This window comes from Pinus tabuliformis, chromosome 1_2 (assembly GCF_031772625.1).
Source record: "Pinus tabuliformis cultivar Carrire ecotype Pingquan chromosome 1_2, CPIR1, whole genome shotgun sequence".
In the NCBI taxonomy this organism is placed as follows: Eukaryota; Viridiplantae; Streptophyta; class Pinopsida; order Pinales; family Pinaceae; genus Pinus; species Pinus tabuliformis.
In genome coordinates this window covers 12,608,475-12,622,244 of record NC_142298.1, presented here as the reverse complement: position 1 = coordinate 12,622,244, position 13,770 = coordinate 12,608,475, and the positions used below count along the sequence as shown (strand labels likewise).

The 13,770-nt window shown below is 38.9% G+C and overlaps 1 protein-coding gene across 1 annotated transcript in view; it reads right to left on the bottom strand.

Annotated features, from left to right (window-relative positions):
* Positions 1 to 13,770, bottom strand: part of LOC149204071 (protein PAM71-homolog, chloroplastic) — a 346,946-nt gene that overhangs the window by 274,274 nt on the left and 58,902 nt on the right. The window contains exon 2 of the mRNA XM_089394627.1: positions 10,710 to 10,872. Within this exon, the coding sequence (XP_089250753.1) occupies positions 10,710 to 10,872 (163 nt within the window). The remainder of the gene's footprint in view (positions 1 to 10,709; positions 10,873 to 13,770) is intronic.

Genomic DNA, 13,770 nt, shown 5'->3' with positions numbered 1-13,770 from the left:
AACACAGGGACCGATGCTAGATAATTAGGGTGATGCTCAGTGTGGAGTATTACTAGAGCACAGTCCTCGCTAAGAGGGAGTGTTGATTTGGGGTAACATCATATGTGCTCTAGCCATGAAATTGGTGGAGAGGCTAAAGCACATGAGATCTCCAAGACCCAGAAATGGTTGGGGCAGATTCTAACCGGTTTGGGAGATATTAAAATAATGGAGTTCCTAAGTCTAAACTTAGGAAAAATAAATATTAACAAGTATTAATATAAAATTGGCTTAGAATGTTCCAAAAGTCATGGATCAAGCCAAATCTAATCATAGTCGTTGATTAGAGATTTAATCTCGGTCGTTGATGGTCCAACGAGAAAAGTATAAGAGGAGGCTTGAGGGTTAGTTGGAGAACACACCAGAGTGATCAGTCATTCTATTCTCTAGAGCGGGGTTTGCTAAGAGAGATAGAATCAGTGATCAGCAGCGAGGGGCAGTGAATACATAGTCGAGAGGCAGAGTTAGTACCAGAGAGACAGCGCAGAGCCCGGAGAGGTTCACGCAGAGGCAGCTGAGTGCTACACAGAGGCAGCTGGGTGCTACGCAGAGGCCGCTAGGTGCTACGCAGAGGCAGCCAGGAGCTACGCAGAGCCAGGAGAGGCCAGCGTGTGAGACACAGAGGGTCTAGGGCTGACGCAAAGGCTCGCAGAGCTGACGCAGGTCCAAGAGGCAGCGCTAGAAGGATTTCATGGGACAGGCTGGGTGTAGGTGGGCCAAGTAGGGTGGCGCAGTCCCTATTAGAGTGACGCAGAGCAATGAGAGCTACAATTGTTGTTGTGGGATTGTTCATCCGGTGAATAATCAGCCGGAATATCTGTCTCTGAGGAGAAGTACTACTGCCGAGGGCATTCTCTGTTAGGTGAGACATTTTTGGCACCCTAGTTGTATTCTAAAAACTGCATAATAATAAAACCCTCTGAATAGTTGCACCTGTTTTCCCGCATTGGGTTTTTTCGAGGACATTGGTCCAAAAATAACGATGTAACTTGTGTGCTTGTTTTTTTTCAGTTGATGATTTGTAGATGTTGATACTGTACTTGTGTTTATTTTCAGTATTTACATGGTAAATAACTTGATAAGTAATTAAACAAGTAGGAAGAAATAAACTAGGTAGTGCAGGAAGAATTTCTAACGGGTTAAACTTAGAAATTCCAACACCTCCTATAACCCTAAGGCCTCAAGGGAGGTCCCAATGGAGTCTGGACTCTGGACTATGTCTAAAGATTAAAGCCCCTTGATAAGTTGAGAGCATAGATTTACCATTAAGATCAGTTAATCTTCCAGATCACCCCTTTATTCATACCAAATGCCCAAAACAAACTAGTATAAAGCACCTGATTGCAAAATGATCAAAGTACCTTTTGAATAGTATCCCACCTTCATCCAAGTGGTAATGTCGAATGGGGAGAGGCATATGGTTGACACAGATTGCAGAGGCACATATCATCATCAAATAGTGGCTATCAGGGGCTGCTAGCTAGTTGGCTAATTGATTAGCTGTCAAATGTAGGAGAAAAATTTCCTCCTATGGGGTTACCCATTTTGGTGGGTAACAAGCCCTAACCAACAAGCTTGAGCTACTCAAAGAAGATGAAGGTTCCAACGTAGAGGTTAGATCAGAGGGGAAATCAAGGGATCAGGGTGATCTGGAGGAGTCTAGGAGACCTAAAAAAGAGCAGACCAGTTCGAGCGTCATGAACCCTTCATAGCCTCTCTTTAAGATGGAAGCAAAGGTGGACGTCAAGCCATATCAAAGTGAGATCAATGCCTTGAAATTAAATCATTGGTTGCAGAAGTTAGACGTTTACTTAGTGTTGTTGATCAAGAGGTGAAGGAGTTGAGTTGTCTTATAAGCCTTGAACTTGTGTGATACAAGTTGGCTAGGGTTTGTAAATTGTAAGTCAATAGTTCTAGTGTGAAAATTGAGACCTTGTTGAAATGCTTTGCTTAGAGAGCTTGTTGTTGAAGAATGTAACTAGTGTCGGTCTTCATAATTGTACTCGAGCCATGATGTATTGTATTTATCAAGAGTGAAAAAAAAAAATATTATTAAAGAAATTGACTTATTAAAGCACGGGTTTCATGCTTGGGTCAATTGTTTTTAGGTCAAAGCCTCCATTGAAGGCTTCTAGGGTTTATGTCAAGTGTCCTTGTCCATGTCATATTCTAAAAGACCCTTCTTGATCTCTATTTGTCAAAGATGAAATTTATTTTATTGTAAAATACGTCAATTAGGCCTCCCCCACCAAGTCGGCCTAAACAAAGGGGCAGAAACTCCTATATAACAACAACAACTCAACCTCATTTGTCACTCACACTCAACAAGTTCGATCTGCAACTTCTGGGGCCAAAAAAAGTGCGAAATTCAAGGGAAGAAGAGGAAAGGGCTAGCAAAGGAGAAGGAGGTCTCTCTCAAGCATAAGAAGTCAAAATTTTCACTCACACTTGTGACACTGTGAAGTTGTTGGAGAGGTTGAAAACTGTAGTGCTAAAGCTGAGCCGAAATTTTGTCGCTGAGGAAGTCGAATTTCTGGATTATTGATGGATTGAAGCTGCTGGACAAGAAGAGACAATTGAAGTGTGATGAATCATATTAGAAGGTTGACTTGGTGGAGGAGGAAGGTCTCTTGGTTTAAGGGCTTGGCCTATCTCATTTTGAATCTACTGAAGGAAGAGTTGTTTGACTGGGTTTTCCCCTATTTAGGGATTTTAGTCCCGGCTAAGTGCCTACATCTGGTGTCCATGATCTTCATGTTTTTGTTTTGATAATTGCTTGATGAGAAGAAGATAAAGGAAGAACACAAAGAAGTTAATAAGAACATAATAATATCACAAGTAATTATCAATATAAGAAAATCTTTCTGCCTTCTGATTTTCTAACATGGTTTCAGAGCTAAGGTGAAGAAAAAGGAAAAAGGCAGGTTGAAGATCTATTGACGAAAAAGAGATCAAAGAAAGGTCATTAAGGAAAAAAGATCATATAAGGAGATAAATCTACTATCTACAAGAACTATGTCAAACTCAATGAAGGGAGAAAACAAACTAGAAGGAGCCTCCAACTACAGGGCCTAGAAAAAGAGGATAGATCTCATCCTCGAAAAGAACAAAGTTTTGGATCTTGTTCAAGGAGAAGTCAAGAAGACTACGGATGAAGCAGAGAAAGAAAAGTTCAAAGAAACCGAAATCTTGGCCATGAATCTAATAGTAGGAGTAAAGGACAACCTCATCCCATACATATCCAACACAGATTTCGCTCAAGAAATGTATGAGGCTCTTTCCAAATTATTCACAATCAAGAACATTGGTCAGATAGCAAGTCTCAAGAATGAATTAAGGACTATTAAGATGACAAAATACGATACAGTATCATCCTACTTTATAAGGATATCTAGAATCAAAGATGAACCGCAAGCAATAGATGAAGTCGTCCAAGAAAAGGAGCTCGTACTTACTACTCGTCTAAGACTACCAAAATCTTGGAGTGCCTTTGCATCAGGACTTAGTTGGAAGAATACACCAACATTTGAGCAAATGTGGAATGCATGCAGTCAAGAAGAAGCTCGAGTATCATTAGTAAACAACAAGAACAAGGATGAAGAAAATATCTCTTATGCCTATTATGCTCATCACAAGAAGAAGGGAACCTTCAAGAAGTTCAAAGGAAAAAAGAAAAAGGTTGATCTATCCAAGATTGAATGTTACAATTGTCACAAGATGGGTATCAATGTTCGAAGAATCCAATGAATAAGAAGAGAGATAGGGATCAAGCAAATGTTACTGATGAAGCTCCACCTAAGAAGAACAAGACAGAAGAATCAGAAGTCAAGGACTTATACTACTAAGTCCTCTCTCTCTCACATATCCCTCCTTGTCTTCTATTTTTAGTTTTGAATTGTTTTCCTTTATGTTTTGATTTCTAGAATTTGTAAGTCTAACATGTCTTGTTAGAACAATTTTGAATTATTTTGATAAGTTGTAGGTGTCCCTTAGGAAGATTGAATCAAGAGGGAGCTCCACCATTTTACCAAAAGATAAGTATCTTATTCTTTGTTTCATCTTTTCATGTTTGGTTTCCTCCTCACATCAAGACTTGTTTGTATTATATGCTAATAACCCTTTTATATTTTCTTTGGTTAGGAAAGTTTGTTGAATATTCAAAGGTTATGGAGGAGACGTAAAGGATAGACTTAAAACTTGGAAGAAGTTCTACTGCAAAGGAAGCCATTCAAGAATTGATGTTCTACAAGGTTTGTTAAGGAATAACTTAAAGGTATGTCTTAGAATATAAGCTGTGTTATAAAGTTCTCTTCATGAAAAAGGTACAATCATTCTTCTTTTAAAATTTGCTTTACATTACTGACATCGTTGTCTAGGGTTTTGAATCACAAAGATTCTTGTTAGGGTGATTAATCATTAGATTGAATCTACCATCGTGATATTATTTGATCATTTTTGTGCAATCCTAACCTTTAGGGTTCACTATAAAACCCTAGCCTCTTGTTGCTAAGAGTGTGTCAATATTGATTATGAAACCCTAGTCTACATAGGGTTGTTGACGAAATATAGAACACCTATTCTTTTGATGTTTAGGTTTTAGTATTGTTATGATAGAAACCCTAGTCCTTTAAGGTTTGTTGTTAATGTCTAAGTTATGTATTGAAACCCTAGAACTTTAGGGTTTGGTGAATTAAGGTTTACGAACAAAACCTTTGTAATAGTTATAGTGAGATCCTAGGAATAAAACCCTAGGTGTATATTCATCTGATCAAAACCCTAGCCTGGGGAAAATTGTTGTCTAACTTTGATGTACTAATGTTTGTGTCCTGGGTTTACCTATTATGTATGAATATTGATATAAAATGCTAGTATGTGATAAATAAATCCTAGATGTGTATATGCGAGGATGTTGATCTAATTGTTAATGCTCATGTTTTAGTTTGTAAATCTTGGGATCTGTAAAACCCTAGTAGAAGATTAATATTCTAGGATATGATGATATTGTTTTCGATATAATTTAGCTTTGATGATAAAATGTAGGGTTTGCTAGAAACCTTAATAGATGCATATTTTTGAAACCTTAGATGTATAATAGAATTGTTATCTGGTTGAATTGTCGATATCTAAGGCTTTGTGATGGAGTCTAGCGTTTATGACAAAACTTTAGCAAGAGATTGAAGTGTAGTATGTAAAAAGAAGTGTCTCCTACTAATTATTAACCTAACTAGGTTGTTGGTCAAAGTTGTCATTGATGTTAATATGGCCTTGTTGGAGATGGAAAATGTCCTAACCCTTGTGATGGATGAATAACCTTTTTGAGATGTTGCCTTAACCTCATTGAAGACTCTCCTTAAGCATACCCTAAAGGAGAAAACCCTAAACCCTTGTTGAGCCCTTTGAAACCCTAGCTATATATCCCATAGACAACCTAAGACACCCTACATGTTATTGCTCTTGTTGAAGGCCTAATGTACTTCATGTAGCCTTGTTCCTTATTTAATGAAGAAGTCGTAATCCTAATAAATAAAGAAAGAACCCAAATCTAGATTGCCTTGCATACCCTAAATGCCTTATTGAAGATGCCCTAATCCTATTGAGGTTGAAGGCCTAAGTCTATGAAGAAGGAGCCCTAACATTGTCCAGATGATAAAATCTTAAGGGCTGTGATGGATAAAATAATAATGACAGTTCACAAAATATAATTTTATGGATGGAAAAATGACCTCATTTAAAGGTGGAATTGGCATAGGCATGTAGAGGACATTTTCCCCTTTCCAACAAGCCCTTACTCAACCTCTAACTCCTCATAGGCTGAGAGAAATTAAATTTATAAGTTAGAAAAATCATTATTTTCGGTAAGTCGGCTTATGTAGGCTGACATGTCTCTCCAACTGACGTGTTTAGTTATTATAACTCTCAAACTTGTATAAATTGACATTTAAACTTATCATTTTAGCCATCAATCTCGGTGAACAATTCAGAGATAAGAGAAGAATCAAGAGAGGAGGTCGAGGAGATCAAAGAAGAATTTTGTTTGGGCAATTTCGTTGTTAGGATTATCTTTCAAGCTCTGAACACAAGATAATTAAGGCATCGGACCTAACCTGAGGAAGGACAGCCACCAGTGAAGAGGACAGTCACATTTGTTTAAGGCTCGGTGCTATAACCTCAGACCAACAGCTCGGTTCTGTTGACTGTGAATCTTGTGGTGGCTCAGATTGCAAATCTGCCTGGAAGCTAATTGGCAGCTCGAACCAAGTAAAGAGTTGATACTTCGGACCTGAACCTTGGATAGAACTCAAACATGTGAACAGTCTTCTTGGCACAGTTTTAAGGCTCGTTGAAGCTTAGATCTCCCTTTATCTCGGACCTGTGGTCACAAATAACAACTCGGTGCTTGAAGAACAGTCTCATTGTTGGAGGGCTCGAACTAGTAAACAAGCACCTCAGAGTTATACCTCAAACCTATGGAGTTATTTGAAGGGCTCGGAACAGTCACCTCAGAACAATGACACTTGTAATAGCTCAGTCACAATTGTGGAGAAACAGTCAGCTCGAATTACAGACAGACTTGTAGACAAGTGATAGCTTTGAAGACTCAGTCTTGTTGATAAACTTCAGACCTACGCTTGGAAGCTGCAATAACACCTGCCTGTGGTTCGGACCAGTGGTCAGAGGAGCTCGGACAACTAAGACATCTCTTCTCGGATCTGCACCTGTGACAAAGGCTCGAATCTCCACCTGTGACAGCCACCTATGGGAGACCAGACCTGTGGATAGTTACCACAGCAGACCTTGACAAGCATTTGATCAGACTTGTGAGCAGACTTCAAGTGTGTTGGATACATGACACTTGAGGAAGTTTGGGCATCTGTTGAGAAGCATACTCCACCATATATTTTGAGCAGGCCTAGAAACTTGTTTAAGTCATTTTGAAGCAGCTATTGAAGACATCCTAAGAGCACTGTGAAGAAACCCCATCAAAGCAAAATTGAAGTATCTTTACAGAGAATTTTGGAGCAAAGTTCTGAGTAGACTTGAAGGTTATTTCATGAATCCGTTGGAACTGATCTTGTGCATTCCTTCGAGAGTCATATAGAAGCCTATTGGAGACATTCTTTAGAGAACCAGTGCAGACCTCCTTGAAAACATTGTGAAACACTTGAAGAATTGTTTGGTGGGCAGACCTATTAAAAGAAGTTTTTGGAGCGGGCTTAGTGCAGGCTATTGAAGACATCTTGTTGAGAAGCTTTAGCTGATCTTGGAGACATTAATGGAGACCATGATACATTGCTGAAGCCACCATGAGGTGACATTGGAGAAATTGTTTGGGTAACATGAAGAGTTGTGGAGACACCTTCTGAGAAGACAAAGTTGTCATTGATGAGCTAAGTGCTTTGGAGATCAAGGGCATTGTTGAAGGTGAAGATTATTGTCAAGGCTGGTTGCAGAAGATATTGGGAGCCTTGAAGAACTATTAAACTTATCTTGAAGAATTGAAGTCGTGGGTTGGAGCCCTAGAGGATAGGAGTCCTCAAGAAGACCAGGTTGGAGCCTGTACCAGTGAGAGGGTTGGAGCCCTAGAGGTTGGTGCCTCATAGAGACAAGGTTGGAGCCTTGGAAGATAGGGTTGGATCCCTAGAGGTTGGAGCCTCGTGAAGTCCAAGTTGGTGCTTGGCAAAGTACAAGTTGGAGCCTGGTGGATTGGAGATTGGTGTCTTCATCTAGGGTTGGAGCCCTAAACTATTATTGTACCTGATTCATTGTAAAAAAGAGGATTGAAGTCCTCGTCATTTCTTATTAATAATATTATTATTATTTTATCATTGTTCATTTTGTATTCTAATTATAAGTGATCTTAACTGGTAAAAATAGCAATTGAAAAGAAATATTGATTCATCCCCCCTCTCAGTATTTCCAACATAGGTTTAGGTATTTGATGTCTAAAGTTTGAATGTTTTGATGCTTCCATTATAGTAACATGATTTTGATATAGTTAACTTCATGCTTCGATTTGTATTTTGGTTGTATAAGCTATTAAATTTTTGCAAGTACACAATCTTCAAGAAGTTGATAATAATGATGAGCATGATGAAGGAAGCGATAAGAATGATGATGATCAAGATAACCTTGATGCCATGAGAAAAAATGAAGCATTGAAAGGCTGAAGTTTCTTCGATGTTATAAAAGAAGGAAGTTATTGATCTCCCCAAGTCGAGAGGGAGCCTGGATAGAAAGGGTACATCTTCCCAATTAAGAGGGAGGGCCTATTATAACAATGAAAACTTTAAGTAAGCAAAAGTACTATCAAAATAATGTTCATGAAGTTGAAAACAAATGACCTGAGAAGATCTCAAGATGTATTTGGTGTTGCTAAAGAAATGAAAGAAAAAGAAAGCTTCCGACAAAATTGTATATGGATAACTTGATGATGAAAGTAGCATCAGAATGATTGAGGACCCTGAAGGTTTGCATTTACTTATATTTGAAAGTTTATTGCTGATTGGGGTTTGTCTTTGTACAAGGAAATATTTCCATAAAAAGGTTGAACACTTTGGAAGTATGCTTGAACAAATGGATATATCTAGTTTGATAGGGAGAGTTGAAGCATCTAATGGTGGATGCTTGGGAGGGCATTTGTCCAGCCTATGTGTTGATGTCCAAATCCCGAAGAAGGAGGGTGGCGTTGGTCATGGAACTCTGACCTTGGATACGCACCTAGATCCCTGGGTTGATGGTTAGCTAGTAAGCCTGGTGGTACCTAGAGTGGCTGAAAACTTGAGTCCATCTTAGTCCCACCCACATAGAATACCCTAGTCAGGTATCTAGTTCGCAGCACTGAGTGTGCTAAAACTCTTCGTAGTTCATTTTGGAGATCTTCCATGTACGTCTATATATTTGTAATTATGAATACCTCCCTAGTTAAGAGGGAGTGTTGAAGAATGTAACTAGTGTCGGTCTTCATAATTGTACTTGAGTCATGATGTGTTGTATTTATTAAAAAGAAAGGAAAATAAATTTTATTATTAAAGAAATTGACTTATTAAAGCATGGGTTTCATGCTTGGGTCAATTGTTTTTAGGTCAAAGCCTCCATTGAAGGCTTCTAGGGTTTATGTCAAGTGTCCTTGTCCATGTCATATTGTAAAAGACCCTTCTTGGTCTCTATTTGTCAAAGAAGAAATTTATTTTATTGTAAAATAGGTCAATTAGGCCTCCTCCACCAAGTCAGCCTCAAACTGGACAAGTCGGCCTAAATAGAGGGGCAGAAACTCCTATATAAAGGCAGCAACTCGACCTCATTTGTCAATCACACTCAACAAGTTCGATCTACAACTTTTGGGGCCAGAAAAAGTGCAAAAATCAAGGGAAGAAGAGGAAAGGGCTAGCGAAGGATAAGGAGGTCTCTCTCAAGCATAAGAAGTCGAAATTCTCTCTCTCTCACTCACACGTGTGAAGTTGTGACGCTGCTGGAGGGGCCAAAAACTACAGTGCTGAAGCTGGGCCTAAATTCTATAACTGGGGTCGAAGTTCTGTAGCTAGGACGTCGAATTTCTGGATTATTGCTGGATTGAAGTTGTTGGACAAGAAGAGACTACTAAAGTGTGTTGAATCATTATGGAAGGCTGACTTGGTGGAGAAGGAAGGTCTGTTGGTCTAAGGTCTTAGTCTATCTCATTTTGAATCTACTGAAGGAAGAGTTCTTTGACTAGGTTTCCCCTTATATAGGGGTTTTGGCCCTGGTTGAGTGCCGATATATGGTGTCCATAATCTTCATGATTTTGTTTTGATAATTGCTTGATGAGAAGAAGATAAAGGAAGAACATAAAGAAGTTAATAAGAACATAATAATATCACAAGTAATTATCAATATAAGAAAATCTTCTGCCTTTCCAATTTTCTAACACATGTGTGAAGCAAGCATAGTGAAAGATCAAGGGTGGACTTGGCAGTGTTGATGCTAGCTTGTTGTGAAACCTTTGGTGTGGCTAGAGAACTCGGTAGGATGCCTTGGTGAATGCCCGAGCAGTTGGAGAACAGTGGAGAGTCCTAGCTTGTGATTAGCTAGACTATCTTCTACCAGCTTGTCATAAGCTGTTGATATGTACTTCCAACTTCATTTATTCAATATACGAAGATTGCTGCTCAAACTTTGTGCTATGTGCAGATCTCATTTTCAGCCTATGGTCTCATGGTGAATGAGTGGTTTCTAATGCTATCTGGTATGCAGATTTATCATGAACGTCGAGGGGCAAATTTACTGCTATAATAATCTTCTATAATAAGCATTTTCAAATCTGTTATATGCTTGAGAAGAGTGCCTGAAGGGCTTAATTTGAAACATTGTTGTATTGAAGTGCACTTGTCCAGTATTTATTTTCTTGGGCTCCATTTTTAATTGGGCTGAAGAGAAGTGAGATATTTTTTGCTGGTATTTAATATTTTAGATTCAACCCAGAGCTAAAAGTTCAGAGAAAATAAATCCAGGAAAATTCAAGGTTGAGGTGAAATTTCTGAATTTACAATAAAGTCGGATTCTCTATATTTCTACAATAAGAACTTATCTAACTCTTCAGAAATTATTTGGCCTGTATTCTACATACATATATAGCCCATACAAGTGATACAAGTTGTGAAGTTTACAAGGTATAAATTATATCTAGGACTTACGGTTCTGACACATTCTCACTTCGGGATTCATCAATAGATGATTTCTTCTGTGGGTTCTTGTCCTCATTTTCTTCATAAATGTTAGTTCCAAAATCTGCACCCGATGCTTCAACTCTAAATGAGCCTTGTATTATACTTGACCCATTAAATCTCCTATACTTTCCTGCAGGGAAGAAAAAAGTGAACCATTATATATCAATATCTACCTACCCAAGCAATCAAAATACTGCAAAGAAACAAAAAAGGATAATATTAATAAACTAAAAAGCATACTAACTTCCACACGTAATTGATATACCAACCATAACAGCGAAATGAAGATCTGTATTTTGGTTTTTTAATTCATCGGGAGCCTTATTTTAGCTGTTAGTATCCCTGGTTGAAGTCTGAAATATGTTTTAAATTCTGTTTTCGGACAAATCAGGACAGTCACAGGCAGGAAAAACAATTCCCTGTTTATGCCCTGTTTTTGTGAGGGGGATGTCTCCAGCAAGTTACAGTTGTACATGGCACTCCAAGAAATACAAAATAGGAGTTTTATATATTAAAAAAATCATTTTATCCAAAAATTGAAGATTAATGAGCCACACTGGACCACCAGAGGCAATAGCAATTCACATCCTACTGGGCTTTATCAATGCCATTTCCTATTGTTACTCTGTGAAATTGCAAAGGTTGTTCCACATTTTCATGGGCTTTATTCTATCAGGAGCACAGCAGAGAGTCCTTGGAGTTCAGTGGCAGTGGCAGTCACATTTTGTAAGGAGAGATTTATCATTTGAATACGTGCACCTTGTTTAGCTTGCCCAAGCAGTTATCATCTGAAGAAAAGACAAAGGTGTGGAGAATCATTGATGGCTTGAAGGAGGCTTTTCCAGGACTATATTGGTGGATGATATGAGCAGCAAAAGAACCATAGAAAAATAACATCCTACTTCAGGGGATGTCCATGACATGGTCTACGGCAAGATAAGAGTCTAACACAGCCTAAGGAGATGAGCACCCTACCTTATTTGGGCTCTAGAGCGTGACATGAGGTAAGCAAAATTATTAATGAGACTAAAAGGTTGAACACCCTCTCCAGCAAGGTGCCTAAAGCATGTTGAAGACAAGAAAAAACAATAATGGAGGAGTTTCCAAACATTTGGAGGCATATTTCACCTTTTAAGGTATTTGGGGTCAAGGGTACATTGATTGAGGCCTTTTATACATACTTGGAAGTGAATCCTTTGCATAAGTAGATGCCATGTGGCATTGTTGACATGATCAAAACTCCAAAAGAAGGGTGTTTTGCTTATGAAGGGGACAAGTGACCTTATGCACCCATTTCATATATTCAAAGGCAAAAGGATATGGATGAGACCCGGAGCATCAAATGTGGCAAGGAAATAGGCTAGATGACGAACACCCTAGCTTGGACGATGCCATGCTGCAGCAAATGAACCTGTATGGTCAAAGAAGGTCACATGATAAGGAGCATTACACTCCTAGGATGAAGAAGACCAATGTTGGATTTCTTAATCATGAAGCTATCTTATAAAGGAGGGATGTCCTCTTTGTTACCACTCAAACTAGCAGGGGACCTAAAGGGAAAATGTTAGGCCAAGGGCAACAAATGGAGACTTAGCCCACTGTCACCTCAGCTAAGGCTCCCTTCTATTTACAGACTTTCACCGATGGGAGGAGACTCAGTATATTATGGAGTCACCGATGAAGGATAACTCAATGAAATAATGTGGAGTGACCCAAACAATCCCTTTTCCGGAAGAGTTAGAAGGATAAGGCTTGCTTGCTTTCTAAGCAAAGAATAATGTCTTCTAGGGAAAGGAAGGGGGGATTCAAGGGTTAGGTTTATGGGATATGACTTATGAAGGAACTTCCCAATCCCTAAAATCTTTTTTGTAATTGGTATCCCAGATGGTTCTTGAAGAATTGTCTTTTCAAAGGAATGGGAGCACAGGGAACCAAGTGGACCAGGTCTAAGATAGGGGGGAATGAGTATAGCAACCAATGATGTTCACTTGAAGGTGTTGATTTGATCCTATGAGGTATTAGCCTTGGCGATGCTAAGGCAAAGTTTGATCCTGGAGCTAGGGCTTGGCTTTTCTCCCAACTCCACCATCGAAATGGCTTCGAAATTGGAGGAGACCTTGAGGAAACACTAGCGCTGAATACCCTAGGAGATCGAACTTTTTGGAGGGCTAGCTTGTCGGGGAATTGACGTCCTAGGTGCCCCAACTTGGCTAGACCTGGAAGAAGGTGAAGAAATGTGATTTTTGGTGACCACCTTTTGGTAGATCAGTGCCTTAGTCTTTGGGAGAATGGAGTCTATGATGAATATGAGTAGGATTTCTTGGTTCCCAGTCAAGGAGGCCTCAAGACCACTTCGGTAGCCTTCTAGGTCAAAGAGAAGCAATTTTGCAGCTTTTATACTTCGATGCACAAAGGGAATGGCTTATCAAGGTCAAATTCTTTGATAGAATTACCCCTAGGGGATTTCGTTCATATTACATGGACCATACATTGAGAGATGCTATAATAGAGACAAAATTCCACAATTTTAAGCAGTAAATGCATGTAGCAATTAGCCCTAGAATAGCTAAAATTCCAGTCCAATGTATATGACAAAGTAAAACAAGAATAACGTTAAAAGCATGTACTTACATGTAACATAATATATCCAACCATTCACAATTGAAAAAAGAGAAGATAGACCAATATACACACATCAAAATTCATCCATAAAGCTCCAATTCATCCTCTAAAAAAATGCGAAAATCTCAAAAGAGAGAAAAGATCCAATCCAACGTGATGATGATCAAATGAGCTCATCTCACTTGTATTTATACACAACTTAGGAATTTGAATTAGCCTCCTTGGCCTACATAAGCCCCAAAAATAAAAGTGTTCTAATAATTCAACTTTTGGTGACAAGCCCACCAAAGTAGCTCATAAATGAAAAAATAAGCCTCTCAAGAGGTCAAATAATAATCTATGCATGTTGTAGGGCCTCTAAGAGGCCTAATGAGGTCCATAGGAGCCATAATGAAGCATAGGATCC